Genomic DNA, 12,918 nt, shown 5'->3' with positions numbered 1-12,918 from the left:
GGGAATATATACACTGAAATCTGGTGGTAGGGTCATTCCAGTAAGTAGTACAATGATCTGAGAATCAGGAGGTCCAAATTTTAATCTCTCCTCTGTGGCAGAACTGAAATATTCAAGAATCAATTATTATTAAAAGCCCAAGATGAGGGGTAAATGCCTAACACCTTCCATGCCCTTCACAGTTTGCACACTTGAACGTACAGCTGGCCAAGTCCTTTCTTGCTGATCACAACAGCAAAGCACAGATGACATCAGCGAGTAAGAGGACTGGGACAAGAAGAGATGGAGACCTGGAGCCATTCCTTACCCCAAGGTACCGGCTGTCATTGAAGAGCCGGGGCGGCAGGGGGTTCCCGCTTGCTGGCCGGCTGTCTTCAGGGACGTTCTCGCGCATCCATTTCCGATTCTCCTCATTGGCAGCAATATCCTTTTCCTCAAATTCAATTTTGTTGGCTTCCAAGAAACCTAACACATCTTGTTGTTGCTTTTTAATCTGTCACAAAAGAGGAAGGGGTGGAGAGAAAGCAAACAAAAACAGTCAAACCATTTTTTCTGCTGCTGATTATGCAATTCCAGGGTTCAATGTAGAAACGAGGGGATGCAAAACAGGTTGAAAATGGAAGCGGTAAGAAAATTCTTTGAATAAAAAAGTATCTTCTAAGGAGTCATATCTGAGCCTTGACTTGGCTCCTATGTAATTGAACAGGATGAAGTCTAAAGACGCTGTACCTGTACACATGGGTGTTGTGAACCTTAACCATCTCCAACCAAAACCAAAGGTGCAAGCCGTCCTCTTGCAGAGGCTGTGCTGTCCAGGCCTTACAATTAATTTGGGGGAATGTTTTTTTTGAAGTTTGCTGGAGGGACATTTGAGGTACAACCTGCTTCCTTTGTGCCCCTGGAAGCACGGGCTGAACCCACCCTTCCCAGAATCCAGGTTTTTGTCTTCCTCATGTAGGCTACACACCTCACCGCAGGGACTTCCCGACAGAGATCTCACAAAGTCATCACTAACAGTAAAATCCTAAAACAATTTTGGCTCATGTTTCCTTGGACAGAAAAAACCCTCTCTTATGCTCTGCTCCACGTTTCAGCAGTGGCAGGAATGGTCTCTGAAGAGCCGTGACCCTGCATCCCCTGTCCTTGCTCATCTCAAGGAGAAGTCTCGGGGGGCTGACTGCACAGGCTGGGTGAAATCCCACACCTGATGCAGCCTGTCCTCTGTGTACTCACACAACACCCAAGTGAAAAGCAGGATCTCTGCGGCAAAGACTGTACTGGCTTTTTACAGGAAAGGTGGTTTTTATTACTGTCATACATGAATTATTGACTTCCTGATACAGAGATCTTCTGCTTATACTCTGCTCTTCCTCTGCATGACTTTACCATCATAAAGGAAATTATAACCATGCGCATCCTGGCAAACAATAAAAAGTGGGATTTAATGGGAAATTTGTTCTCTTCAAATTATTCCCTTCACTACAAAACCAGACCAAGGCCTGGCTTTAACCTAATTAGCTCAGTGCAACAAAAGCAGCCCTTCATACAGATGTTGCACTGCTTCTAATTCAGGTCAGTCACCAGCTTCCCCGAGCAGCCTCTCCATATACGGCGAAGGGAAAACAGGCAGCTCCCGACGAGCATCGCCGAGGTCAGGGCACAGCCAGCCGAGAGCCAAATATGGTGCCTGCGCCCCTGGTTCGCACAGCCCTGCACCCACGGGGCCCGGAGCCGGACCGGGGGCTCGAGGGAGGGTGCGAGGTTTTTGTGTAGGAAAAGCGCTGCCCTGGAAGGGTGGGGTTTGGGAGAGCAGAGCCCAGCATCTCCGAACGAGACGGCTGTGCCTCGGCAGTCTTTAAGCATCCATGGACTCGTTCTTTAGCAGCTCCTTTGGAGCCATCGGTGCTGGCTGCGTGACGATCGATCCATGACAGGGAACCAGTCCAGGTTAAACTAGATCTTGAGTGGGGTGGTTTGTTTTTAAAATACCTGGATAGACAGACCTCCCTCTGCATGTAGCTCAGCATAGCGCAAAGGGACCAACCCTGCTCTCCCGAAAATGTGCTCCCAGCTTCAGCAGGGGAGTTGCCTGTGCAGGGCTGCAAGAGCCAACGTAATTCCTCCTAACGTGTTGGCAGAGGAGCCGGTAAACTCGATTAGCGAGTACACTTGTACCCTTAAACAGAAGAATATTGTTGGGCATTAGCTAATTTTCATCAGGGCTAAAAATAAAGAAAAATGGACAAGTTAATACCACCCTGAGGAAATAATTCATGTTACAGAAAAACATTTCTCAGCAGACTTGAATCTACTGGTAAGAGATTTCTTTGCTTGCCTTCAGTAACAGGGGTGACAGCAGGAGGGAGCAGTCAGGGGAAGTTTTTCCCCCTCATGTCATACAGCTCAGAGAATAAAAGTTACCACTTCCTTCACAAACAATTCTGTAGGACTAAAATAAGGGAAAGGTCTTTGTAATTGTAAACTCCTTTGCCACTAGTCAGTATGTAAGGCAACATACTGACCTAGGAATAAATGGATTTTTTTTTCTGCAAACTAGTTACATTTTAATTAACCAGTTTCCACCATTTGTAAATTACAGATCCAGCTAGTTTTCATTAGTCTTAGGTCCTTAACTTGTCCAAAATCTGCTGCTTAGTGAGAAAGCACTTTGAGATGTCCCAGAATTTTTAAGAACAAAAAGAAAACTAAGTTTTTTCCCAATCTACTATTAAACTATATGCTCTGCCATGTAAAACAAGAGCTCTAAGTTTGACAGTAATCAGCATTTTGATCTCCTGAGAACTCTCTATACTTTTTAAATAATTTTTACTATTAGGTTGCCTCCTAGCCATACACACATCCTCACATTCCTCACAGTATCTCAGCTCGGTCTCACAGTGCAACGCCATCACAGGCCAACTCCGCATATCCAGTCCTTTCGTGCAGCCCCCAGTCTGGTGAAGCTGGACTATCTCAGCCGTGAAGACGCTTCTTCAAATGAAGAAAATGCTTCTGGCTACCCCATACTGCCATTATTTCATATGATGAACTTAAATAGAGTTTTCCTCTTAGACAGACATATGCAGAATATCTCTCTACACTGCTTGTTTTGCTCTATTTTCACTCATCCTCCCAGCTTCATGGAGCAAGGACAGTCTCTGGGTTGTTTTTTCAGCTACAGGTAGCATAACTGGATCCCAAGTTCACAACCACGGCTATGAAGGGCTATCACAGCAGATTACCCTCTCTGCTTGTTTATGAAGAGATCGCAAAGTAGGAAATGTATTTTTTTCTGCTAGAAAAGGCACCATGTGGAAGGCATGCACAGCAGTTTGGTCTCTGTGTCGTGCTCAGTCTGTCTGTGATCAAAGGAGGCAATTCTCTAAAGAACTGTAAAGAAAACCAAGGAGCTGGTGTTGATGCACAAGTAACATTAGTCTGAAACCCCAGGTTTCTGGCAAAATTAAAAAAAAATAAGTTGGAGGATTAAGAGGCGACGTCTTCCTCCCAGCTCCTCACACAAGTTTTCTGACCACAGTACCAAGCACTTACACAAGAGCATTAAATGCTCCAGAGAAACACGGCACCAACCACTGGGCAGAACAGACACCAATCACTTTATTTCATGGGATTTTATTTAGAAAACTTTTACTAATTTCAGGCGCTGGAATACCACGGGAAGTGCCTAAAATAGAGCAAGAGACGCCTGCTGCCGCTTCAGGGTATTTTGTCTTATTTGAAAGGGCATACGCTCTCCTCAGGACAAGAGCCTGGAAGACGGTTCCTGCTGCCCATGTTTGGGAAGGAGCGAGGAGGCTTTCTTCAGGATGCGCCTGTCAACACACAGCACTCGCTTCCCAAAAAAACCTCTCCCAGTTGCCTAACTGGGCATTGACACCGGCCAGTGCCTTTCCAGATACCGCACCTCATCCTACGCAAACAACTGTCATGTCTAAAGCTATTTTGGCCTGTTAGCTGCAGCTAACCACAGTTTGCAAACACAAAAATCCTTGTTTATACTGAGTGCTCCTGACACTTTTTGCAGGGCAGAGAGCGCCAGCGGAGAGCCGGGAACGTGCGTACAGTCAGCGCAGGAGCCAGGGAGCCGAGACCAACACCGCTGCGGCAGGGTCCTGAGGCTGGGGACCCGCACTGGAGGGGCAGAAGGACTCACGCGTAGACACAGAAGCACAAGAATGACAGACACACGGACAGGGGATGGGCAGACAACTGCAAGGAAGGAAAGAGGCTGCAGGCAGGAGCGGAAGGGACAGAGCAAACTGGATGGATGGAGACGGGGCAAAATCCCAGGGGTGGAGGTGGGATGGAGACAGAGGGACAGAAAGAGATGGTTTGGGGGGCAGCAGAAGTCAGTACTGCCGAGAGGAAGGGCTGCATCCTGCTGCAGCTCACCACTGCCCTGCTTGGGCAAACAAGAATGCCCTCATGAAAGCCACTTTTGCTCACGGATGCCTTTACCCCCCCATCCCCGGAGACACACACCCAGTTTCTCAGCCTGAACACACTTCTTGGGGCATTCTTGGGGAAAAATATCTAAAATTACTCAGGTGAGTGAAAACATTATACTTTTTGCTGACAGCCCTAAGATAATGTTGAAAGGAAACATTTAACCAAATGAATCTATTTTCACTTGGTTTTGGCTTTCAATGTCTGTTCCAGAGAAAGAAATAGCTTTATGGCAAGTTACTGGCAGCTAAGTGAAGTCTCACCATCAAGCTGTAATCTTCTGCATATGAAATCCACAGAAACAACATTAGAGGCTGATCCTTCCAGCAGACTTTTTTTTTTAAGATATCCTTGTGTATATAAAGATTCTCTTCCTTTCCAGTTACAAGCCAATCATGAAACAGTATGTGCACAGAATACCATTATGAAAATTAGTAGTTTAGAATTATGAACAAGTATTGTCCCTCACTTGAATACACATCAGAAGTTAAATTTACTGTTCTGAGACCTAACTTGCATCAGTGACATCAGGAACGGAAGAGAAACCACGTCAAAGCTGCCAAGAGTCAAGGTGGATGACACTTCCCAACAAATCAGAGTCCATCAAAAACGGAGCTTTAACCCCAAAGCGAGCAGAAAACCTTCCAGAAAATGCTGCAACATTTTAGACTTTTTTTTTATTCTCAAAATCTTTACTCATTGGGAAAAAAAAAAAAATCAACTAAAAGATGATAAACAGAAAGGAGGCAAGGGCGATGCTGCAGGACCTTGTTCCAGCAAGCAGGCAATGCTCCATCCCCAGCTCCAGCCAGGATTGTAAACTGGCTGTCCAACAGCCAGCCTCTCCTAGCACTACCTCCCCGCTGCAAGGAAACAGATGTTTTAAAGGCTTTATTGAAATGAACCTCAAAGAAATTTCGATCTTATTTGGTATACACAGGCATACACATACAAAATAGTCGTTTGCATGGCTGGCCAAGAGGGGGTTTGGGGTTTTGTTTAAGTCTTGTTATTTTTTCAGTTTATAAATAAATTCCTTGTTGGACAATAGGCATGTTTTGGAAATCTATTTACGGACCACTGGAACCTAAAGTAAGTTTACAGTTTGAGTGCTGCTGTTTTGATGACACAAACTTCCCAGTGTCGATAACACGGCTGCAGTTCTGCCATTCTGGCACTCGGCACGGGGCGTTCTCCACTATTTCTGTGGTCCTGCGTCCTGACCATCATGCAGGGAAAAAAACACAGATTTCGCCCCCTGCTCCAAAGATGTGATTAAATGGCTCATACATTGCTGTGAGCATTTAAAAGAACTTTAAAGATATTTCCTATAAGGTTCCCAGCCATGGTTATATCTCCACTTACAGTATCCAGCTCCTGCTGACCATGTGGCCTGAGCTGCCTCTCCCAAGCTCACAGCAAGAGCCAGCACCAGGACAGCAGAGACGCAACACCCGACAATGGATCTAGGTCTTGCACGCTTCTCAATTTAGTTTAAAGACAAAACCAGCTTTAAAAGGTTTTTTTACCATTTCCAATTCCAGCCTTCTGGGTTCTAGATAAGGAAAAGCAACTATATCTTTAAAGCAGCTGCATTTTAAGCCACTGATGATTTTAAACACACTGTTTCATTGTTAGCAGGGGTAATTCTTTAAATAACAGGGTGTACCTGCTTTGTGCAGAAAGGTGAAAAAGTTCAAATTCCCAGATAATGTTACCATTTGTAGCCAGACTTGTAACCATAAATTCTTCAACTGGTTCAGCACCTTCTGAAGATTGATAAACTCAAATTTAAGCAGTGAAGGGGGAAAGTGCAGCATAAGAAATCTTCATCAAAGTCCAGTGGCAGCCAGCACTGCCGTCCTTTTGCTCACTGCAGCAGAGGTGAAAATACCCAGAAAGTGGTTTTCTTTGGAGGAAGCCAGGCAGCACGAGGAATGCTGTGCTGCTGCCAAGACAAATTAACTTGCTGCAGGGCGTCCTGCGGGCTGAGCTACGCATCATGCCCCAGCCCACTCCCACTGTGCCCCTGCAAGAAAGCAAACGGGCTGGCTAAAAACGCCAGCCGGGCATCACTCCTGTCCCCGGGGCTTGTGCAGGGGCAGTGCTACACGGCCCAAGAAGTCAACTAGTGAGGCAAAGAGAAATAAAGCTAAAAATGTCCATTAGCAGCAGTGATTATTTTCTATGTTCTAGTGTCAGTGACTTTAGGACTTTACCACTTCTGCTGCTGCTGGCTAACACTATGGCTATTCACAGCCGCTTCTTGGAATGAAAAAAAAAAAGTAGGGTTTTGGTTTCTTGGGTTGGTTGATTTTGTTGGTTTTTTTTTTTATTTCTCATCTGATTTCTAAAATGATAATGCCTTCCTCATGTGAGTTGCTAACGCAGTAGCTAATACTTGCAAATTAGCTGCAAAATGCTTATAATTTTGCCTCCCAGTACAACATAATTTGTAGGAGTTAAGCAGCACGGCAGCTCAGCTATGCATTTAAATGTCACGGATTCCTGATGGCCCCCCTAAGCTTGTTCTCCACCCCCAGGACACTACAGCAGGACTCCCTTCAGAGACAAAACACCTCAGAGCAGGCTTGGTCCTGGCCTCCATCAGTTTTCTCTGGTTTTACTGCAATAGTCAAGGAGACAGTTTTCTGTACAAATTTTTTTTTTGTTTTTATTCATGTGAACAAGCCAGATTTCACTTCCCCGCCCCACCCCCGTATTAGCTTAAAATTCAGAGGTGCCAGTTCTGGTGGTGCTGGTGGCCATCATCCACTGCAAGTGGCATTCAAAGGGTGGGAAACTTGTAGGCACCTACAGCAATGACCTGCTTGATCAGAGCTTTGCAGACTGTCTCTGAGGTGTCTCCCAGCGATTCCTGTCTCACTCTTACTTCTCTCTGTCTGGTAGAACATCTACCTATTTTTAGGTCTGGGCAATTATCATTGCAGAACTCTAAACCACTTCTTTGTCCTGGCTATTTTAAGCTGAGCATTACACGTACTAATATCATCGTTCTCTCTCCCAATGCTTGGTTTCTGGTCTGTAAGGAATGAGATTGAGGACAAATACAGCAAAACCACCATGAATTTATATGACCTAAATCAAACACAGGAGGTTGGAAAAGCTCACGCTCTACTTGTGCTGCTTTTCTTGCAGAAATTAGGCACTGTCCAGATGGGTTCCATATGTACTTAGTCTCTCCCGGAAAGCCGATGGCATACCAACATGTATCCTGCATAGCTGCTACAGCAGACCTCTCTTGATGCGGTTTGCCCCCAAAAGCTTGGACATGGTTCTCGCCACCGGGCGCCCACCGCCCCCGGGCTGCATCAGCACCATGTGGCAGCCTGGGACCCAGGGCAGGAGGGAATGGGCGCCAGCTCACTGTGAGAGCAGCAACCAGATTCCCATTTCTCACGTGTGGTTCTGGAAGACACTTTTTCAAAGCAGGAAAATGTCCTGGGGTGAAAGGACACGAAACCACCACTCAGAGCAGGGTTGGGGAAAAAATCCAGGCTAGTGAAAGCTTTTTGCAACCTAACCTGGAGGTTGCATCACGTCTGGAAGCATGTGGTTTGCCTGCAATGGGGCATTATCCAGGCATAAGGTACCACACCACAGATCAGATTTTGCAGCACAAGCCAAGAATATAGCAAGAACAAAGGACAAAGCCTGTACTTCCCAAAACAAGACCACAACTTGCTGCAGAAACTGTAGAAAGTTACATAAATGGAAAAGCTGATTCATGAGAACAAAAATAAAAGCTTCTCTTATGGATTATAATGCCATTGTAAGTGCATTCAAAACCCAGGGCATAAAAATTTGTTAAACCCCACAGCAACAAAACCCAAGTCAAAAGACCCCACTGCACTCAACAATTCTTTTCCTACCAGAAGAACCAAACATGAAAGTTAATGTCACCTCCATGTAATAAAGTCCTGGAGATTACGATTCTTAACAGAGCCCAGGGCACTTATGGACCCAACTCCCACTCACCTTTATTTACTCTTTGACACAGACTGCAAAGAGAATAAAATCCCCAATGGGAGTTTGGCTTTTAGTCCCTTTAACCTGTTTCAAAAAGTTCAGCCAGTAACACAGGCCTGGCTCCTCTGTTTGGTACGGCCCAGTAAAGCAGCCTGCTGAGCAGGTTCCTAATTGCTGTGTCGCTGGCTGGCTATTGAAGTTCAAGGAATTGGTAAGAAAAATAAGAAACCTTTTCTCTCTTGCTCCAAAGGAAAGAATAAAGTAATATAATCATCATTTGGAAGATACTAATTTAGAAAACTAATCTCAGTCTAATTCTGTTCAAAAGTACCAGAGAACACTAAATACAGGATCTCACGCATTCACTTATGCTGTGAAACAGCATCGAGAGTTGAAGTAACCCACGCAGGCTCGCTGTCTCTGAAAGGCTGCTGAACTGCCTGCTCCTTCCTTGTCTTGGTGAGTGCTCAGCGCCCAGCTGGACGGTGCCTTGGCACTATGTACGTGTGTGCAGGTACTGTGCACGTGCATATATGCCCGAACGGTGGGACAGCACACACTGCGTACGCTCATTGCAAGGACTTTTGCACCTCATAAAGTGTGATACACATTTAGGAAAAGTAATGGTGTAAATACCACTAATGCCTGCTTTCCATCACCACTGGATGCACGCAGGACAGCGTTGCTTCCCACCCAGGGGAGATCCAGGAGAGTACTCAGTGTCACACCACTTTGGGCAGAGGTGTACATACAGTGCTGTGAACAGCATGCAACATCAGCACAATGGTCGTGGAAAGCAACTGCTCAGAAATAGCTTCCAAAGGCTCTTTACAGTTACACTACGTGGTGATTTGGGGTATTTGTCACTTGGTACCCATAAAGTAGACATCTGCTAGCAAAACTCGAGGCTGGAGTACATTAAATAACCCCTTAATCATGTTGTTGGCATAATTACACGAGCAGTTGACAGAAGCAAATCTGTAAGAAGTTCACCTTTTTTAGTGTTGCATGATATGAACAGCCAAAAATATTTGAACTTAAATGGTATCGATTCTTTCATTTAATTGTACACAGGATTCAAGTTTAATGTTGCAGCAGGAGTTTTGAATGTCCCTAGTTTTGTATCAGACATGCAATACAGCCAATTCTACCAAAGCTCTATTACAGTCAAATTCTAATAAGAAAGACACTAAAAGGCCATAAATAGGTCAAAACTGACGTGCTGCATCGCATTGAGTGTCTGTTTAGCTACTTCCTTCCAGCAGCAGCCAAAAGCAGATTCCTTTACCCGTTAGTCAAGTATGAGGACAAGTAACATTTCCTTATTTATATCTTCTCAGCTTCTGGCAAACAGCAGTAGCAGCACTGCCTAATGAAGGCTTGATTACTTTTTAATGTGTTTTAAGTTTACTTTCTATGAAGGCACCTTAAGGAGCAACATATTATCGCATCTTAAGTCAAATTCTGCTCCTAACAAATATTATCCAAGCACTGGGGGAGCGTGGGGGGGAATCCATTATACCTTTTATACCTCAAGGACTATTGCGGTGCTACCAGGTTTCTAACGCAGAACATCTCATCATCAGCAACACCTGAAGACAATGTATAAAAGTGCCATTTAATAAATTCCAGATTTTGTTCCAGGACATGAAAATGGTTCTCTGTCAGATGAAAATCCACCTCTTTTCCTACTGAAGCCACCAAATTCAGAAGCAAATCTTTCTCTCTTTTGGCTGCAAGGAAAAGGAGGGTGACATTGCACATTCCCTTTAACTCTCCTCTTTACTGGCCACTCCCCAATATTTTTTTTCGGTCACTTATTTAGCATTTCCTAGCCTGCCAAGGCTCATGTACCACACTGGCAACATCCTACTTGTATTGCCCAAGAATCCAGCTCAGCCACAAGCCTACTAGTGAGATGCACAAAACTCAAAGGAGCTGTGTAGGTCAGATGCAGCATGCCTTTAGTGAGGATATCTGCATCCTTACCGAAAAAAGAAACTGAATCTCTCTCTACTGTATGCTTTAGATGCTTCTATTGGTTCTGTAAAGTGCTTACAAAGAGTCACTATGGCCAAATCAAAGTTATGCAGAAGTCAGGATGCCAACGTTCTTCTCCATAGCAGCCATCGCCTGTTAAAAGACTAGAAGCATAGAAGTAATACAAAACATTATTTCAAGGCTTTATCACAAATATGGATTAACTCATTGTGCTACAATAAACAGGCATGTCTCTCGTGTTTCACTTTTCTTAAGGAAAGGTTTTCCCCAGTTACCTGGGTCTCCTCAGCTGGAAACGCATTCAGTGTTCATTCTGGAGGAAGGAGCTACATAATTAAAACTGTGAACTCCAATATGAAGCAATCGATTTACTGTTGTGATCTGGTTCAAATAACCAAAGGCACTCACTCCACGTGTGCTCATCCTTCCTCTATGTTTCTAAGCACTGTGCCTAACACGCTGACTTATACTGACCATCAGGTTCTTAACTCTTGTGGGAAAAATAACCACTATACATTACACAACTCAAACATGATCCATTCTAAATCCAAGGGAAAAAAAAAAAGGATCTCTGTGCAGGCCACATCACAATTCTTGGTAACCTGAATTTACTAAACCCTGCGCAACACTACTTTTCAATCGGTAGGTAAGTGGCACTCCTACAGAAAGCTTTACATCTGGCCAACGACTGATCCTAGCGACTAAAGTGCAATAAATAAAAAAAAGTTAGTTGCATCTTATGTCTGAACAACTCCCACCCCCCACCATGCGATTCAGACAAAGATGTCTATACAATATGAACAGTTACTATACATTATCTGGATTTTTAAACTGTGATGCTCTTGGCATGCCGATACCCCTGAGCACATTACTGCCCTGGCTGATGTACAGTGCCTGTGGGGACCATCAGTGACCTCTCCAAACACAGATCCCTCCATACATCAAGAGATCAGCTTTTTGTTTGCTTGGGGTTTCCCCCCCCCTTTTTTTTTTTAAATTTATGTGAAAAGCGACAGCAATGCCCAATGGGATTATTTGTTTGGATTTCAAAACAAACAATCGCCACACAGCCAAAACTTCCATTTTCAGGGACTTTAATGCAAGATTTTAACATTTAAAATCTCTTTCTACCATCAGCCAAAAAATAGAGGTGTTTGCTCATGGGACGGCAGCAAGCGTTTTTACACTGTATCTCTGTGCACACGAAGCACAAGATCCCCCGCAGTTGGGCAAGGGAGGAGTTAAAACCCAAGAAGTCGCAGGAAGGGGCTGGCAGCACTCGAGCTGTTACTAGAAGAGGCACCAAACCTGGCTACGCGCATGCTTTTTGTAGACAACCTAACAGCCTGAATACAGAAAAACAGTGAATGCAAATGAACCTTCCAACTGCTGAACGCTGGGCAAGGTGTTTCAGATCTGGAGAGGTGTCAGACTTACACTTGTCTTCTTTCAAAAGGAAGGATCTGCACTTGATTTAAAACAGGGGGGATGCCTGACTCCTGCTTAACTCTCTGCTCAGGCTGTGCTTCAGGCCCCTGCAGCCCCGGGAGGCGGGACAGCAGCACAATTCTCCCCTCTCTTCATGTGATTTCTGCAAACAGCCCCACCAGGAGCCCTGTTTGATTAAGGATGAACTTTGCACTTGAAGCAGCTTCGCATCTCTGGGTACTGGCTGGCAGCAGCTTGAAACTCAGACGCCCAGACCTCTCCGGCATCAAAAGCCAGCCCATCCTCATGCAGGGGCTCTGCTCAGGCTGCTCCCAGACCTCACCTCCTCCAGCGCTGGGTCCAGGTCCGGTATCCCGGAGGGAATGCCAGGGAAGCACGGCTCATCACTGGGACTGTATACATTCAACCTGCACAAGTCAGGGTTATGGAAAGCAACTGTCTCCTTGAACTCCAAGGGCTTGTCTCTCAGCATGTATTCACTCCTTCTTGCACCAGCATATGCCTTGGCACGGCTACGTGGAGGTCCAGGTCAGAGAAACTCTTCCAGTCGCACAGCATTATTGTTTTGGGGAACCTCGAACCAGCTCACCATGCTGACACACGGATGCCTGTGCCATCACAAGGAAAGGCATAGGGCCGGGAAGGAAACAAGCCAGGGGATACAGGACTGCCTCTTCCAGCAGCAATACTGACTGAAAGCATATATCAAACTGTGGCCTCAGGCTATTCCTGTCTCAGGCCTTTGCTACGTTCAGTAAAAGGAAGGATTTGCAACTGCAAATATTCACATATTAGGATTTTTTCTAGTTTCTTTTGTGACTAGACTACTGAAGTTAGCCAAAATAAATGTATCTTGCAAAACGAAGCTTCCAGACCTAAGCCTCCCCTTATCGTGCTTTAGATGAGAACGTAAAGAAACGTTGATGCATTGCAAAGCCATAGCTTTAACCACGCGCAACTGACACTGCCCACGAGCCATTACAGCACCCAGAATTGTCATAATCAAAAGGA

At 45.1% G+C, this 12,918-nt stretch overlaps 1 protein-coding gene across 1 annotated transcript in view; it reads right to left on the bottom strand.

Moving 5' to 3' along the window:
- Window positions 1-518, bottom strand: part of SH3BGRL (SH3 domain binding glutamate-rich protein like) — a gene marked incomplete at its 5' end in the record, with an annotated part of 9,156 nt that extends 8,638 nt beyond the window's left edge. Inside the window, 2 exon segments of the mRNA XM_009881679.1 lie at window positions 308-493; window positions 495-518. Of these exon segments, the coding sequence (XP_009879981.1) occupies window positions 308-493; window positions 495-518 (210 nt within the window).
- Window positions 519-12,918: the final 12,400 nt, after the last annotated feature.

The sequence above is a fragment of the Charadrius vociferus genome, unplaced genomic scaffold (assembly GCF_000708025.1).
Source record: "Charadrius vociferus isolate BGI_N301 unplaced genomic scaffold, ASM70802v2 scaffold472, whole genome shotgun sequence".
Taxonomy (NCBI): Eukaryota; Metazoa; Chordata; class Aves; order Charadriiformes; family Charadriidae; genus Charadrius; species Charadrius vociferus.
Note: the sequence above shows the minus strand (reverse complement) of the source record. Positions and strands in the feature narration are given on the sequence as shown.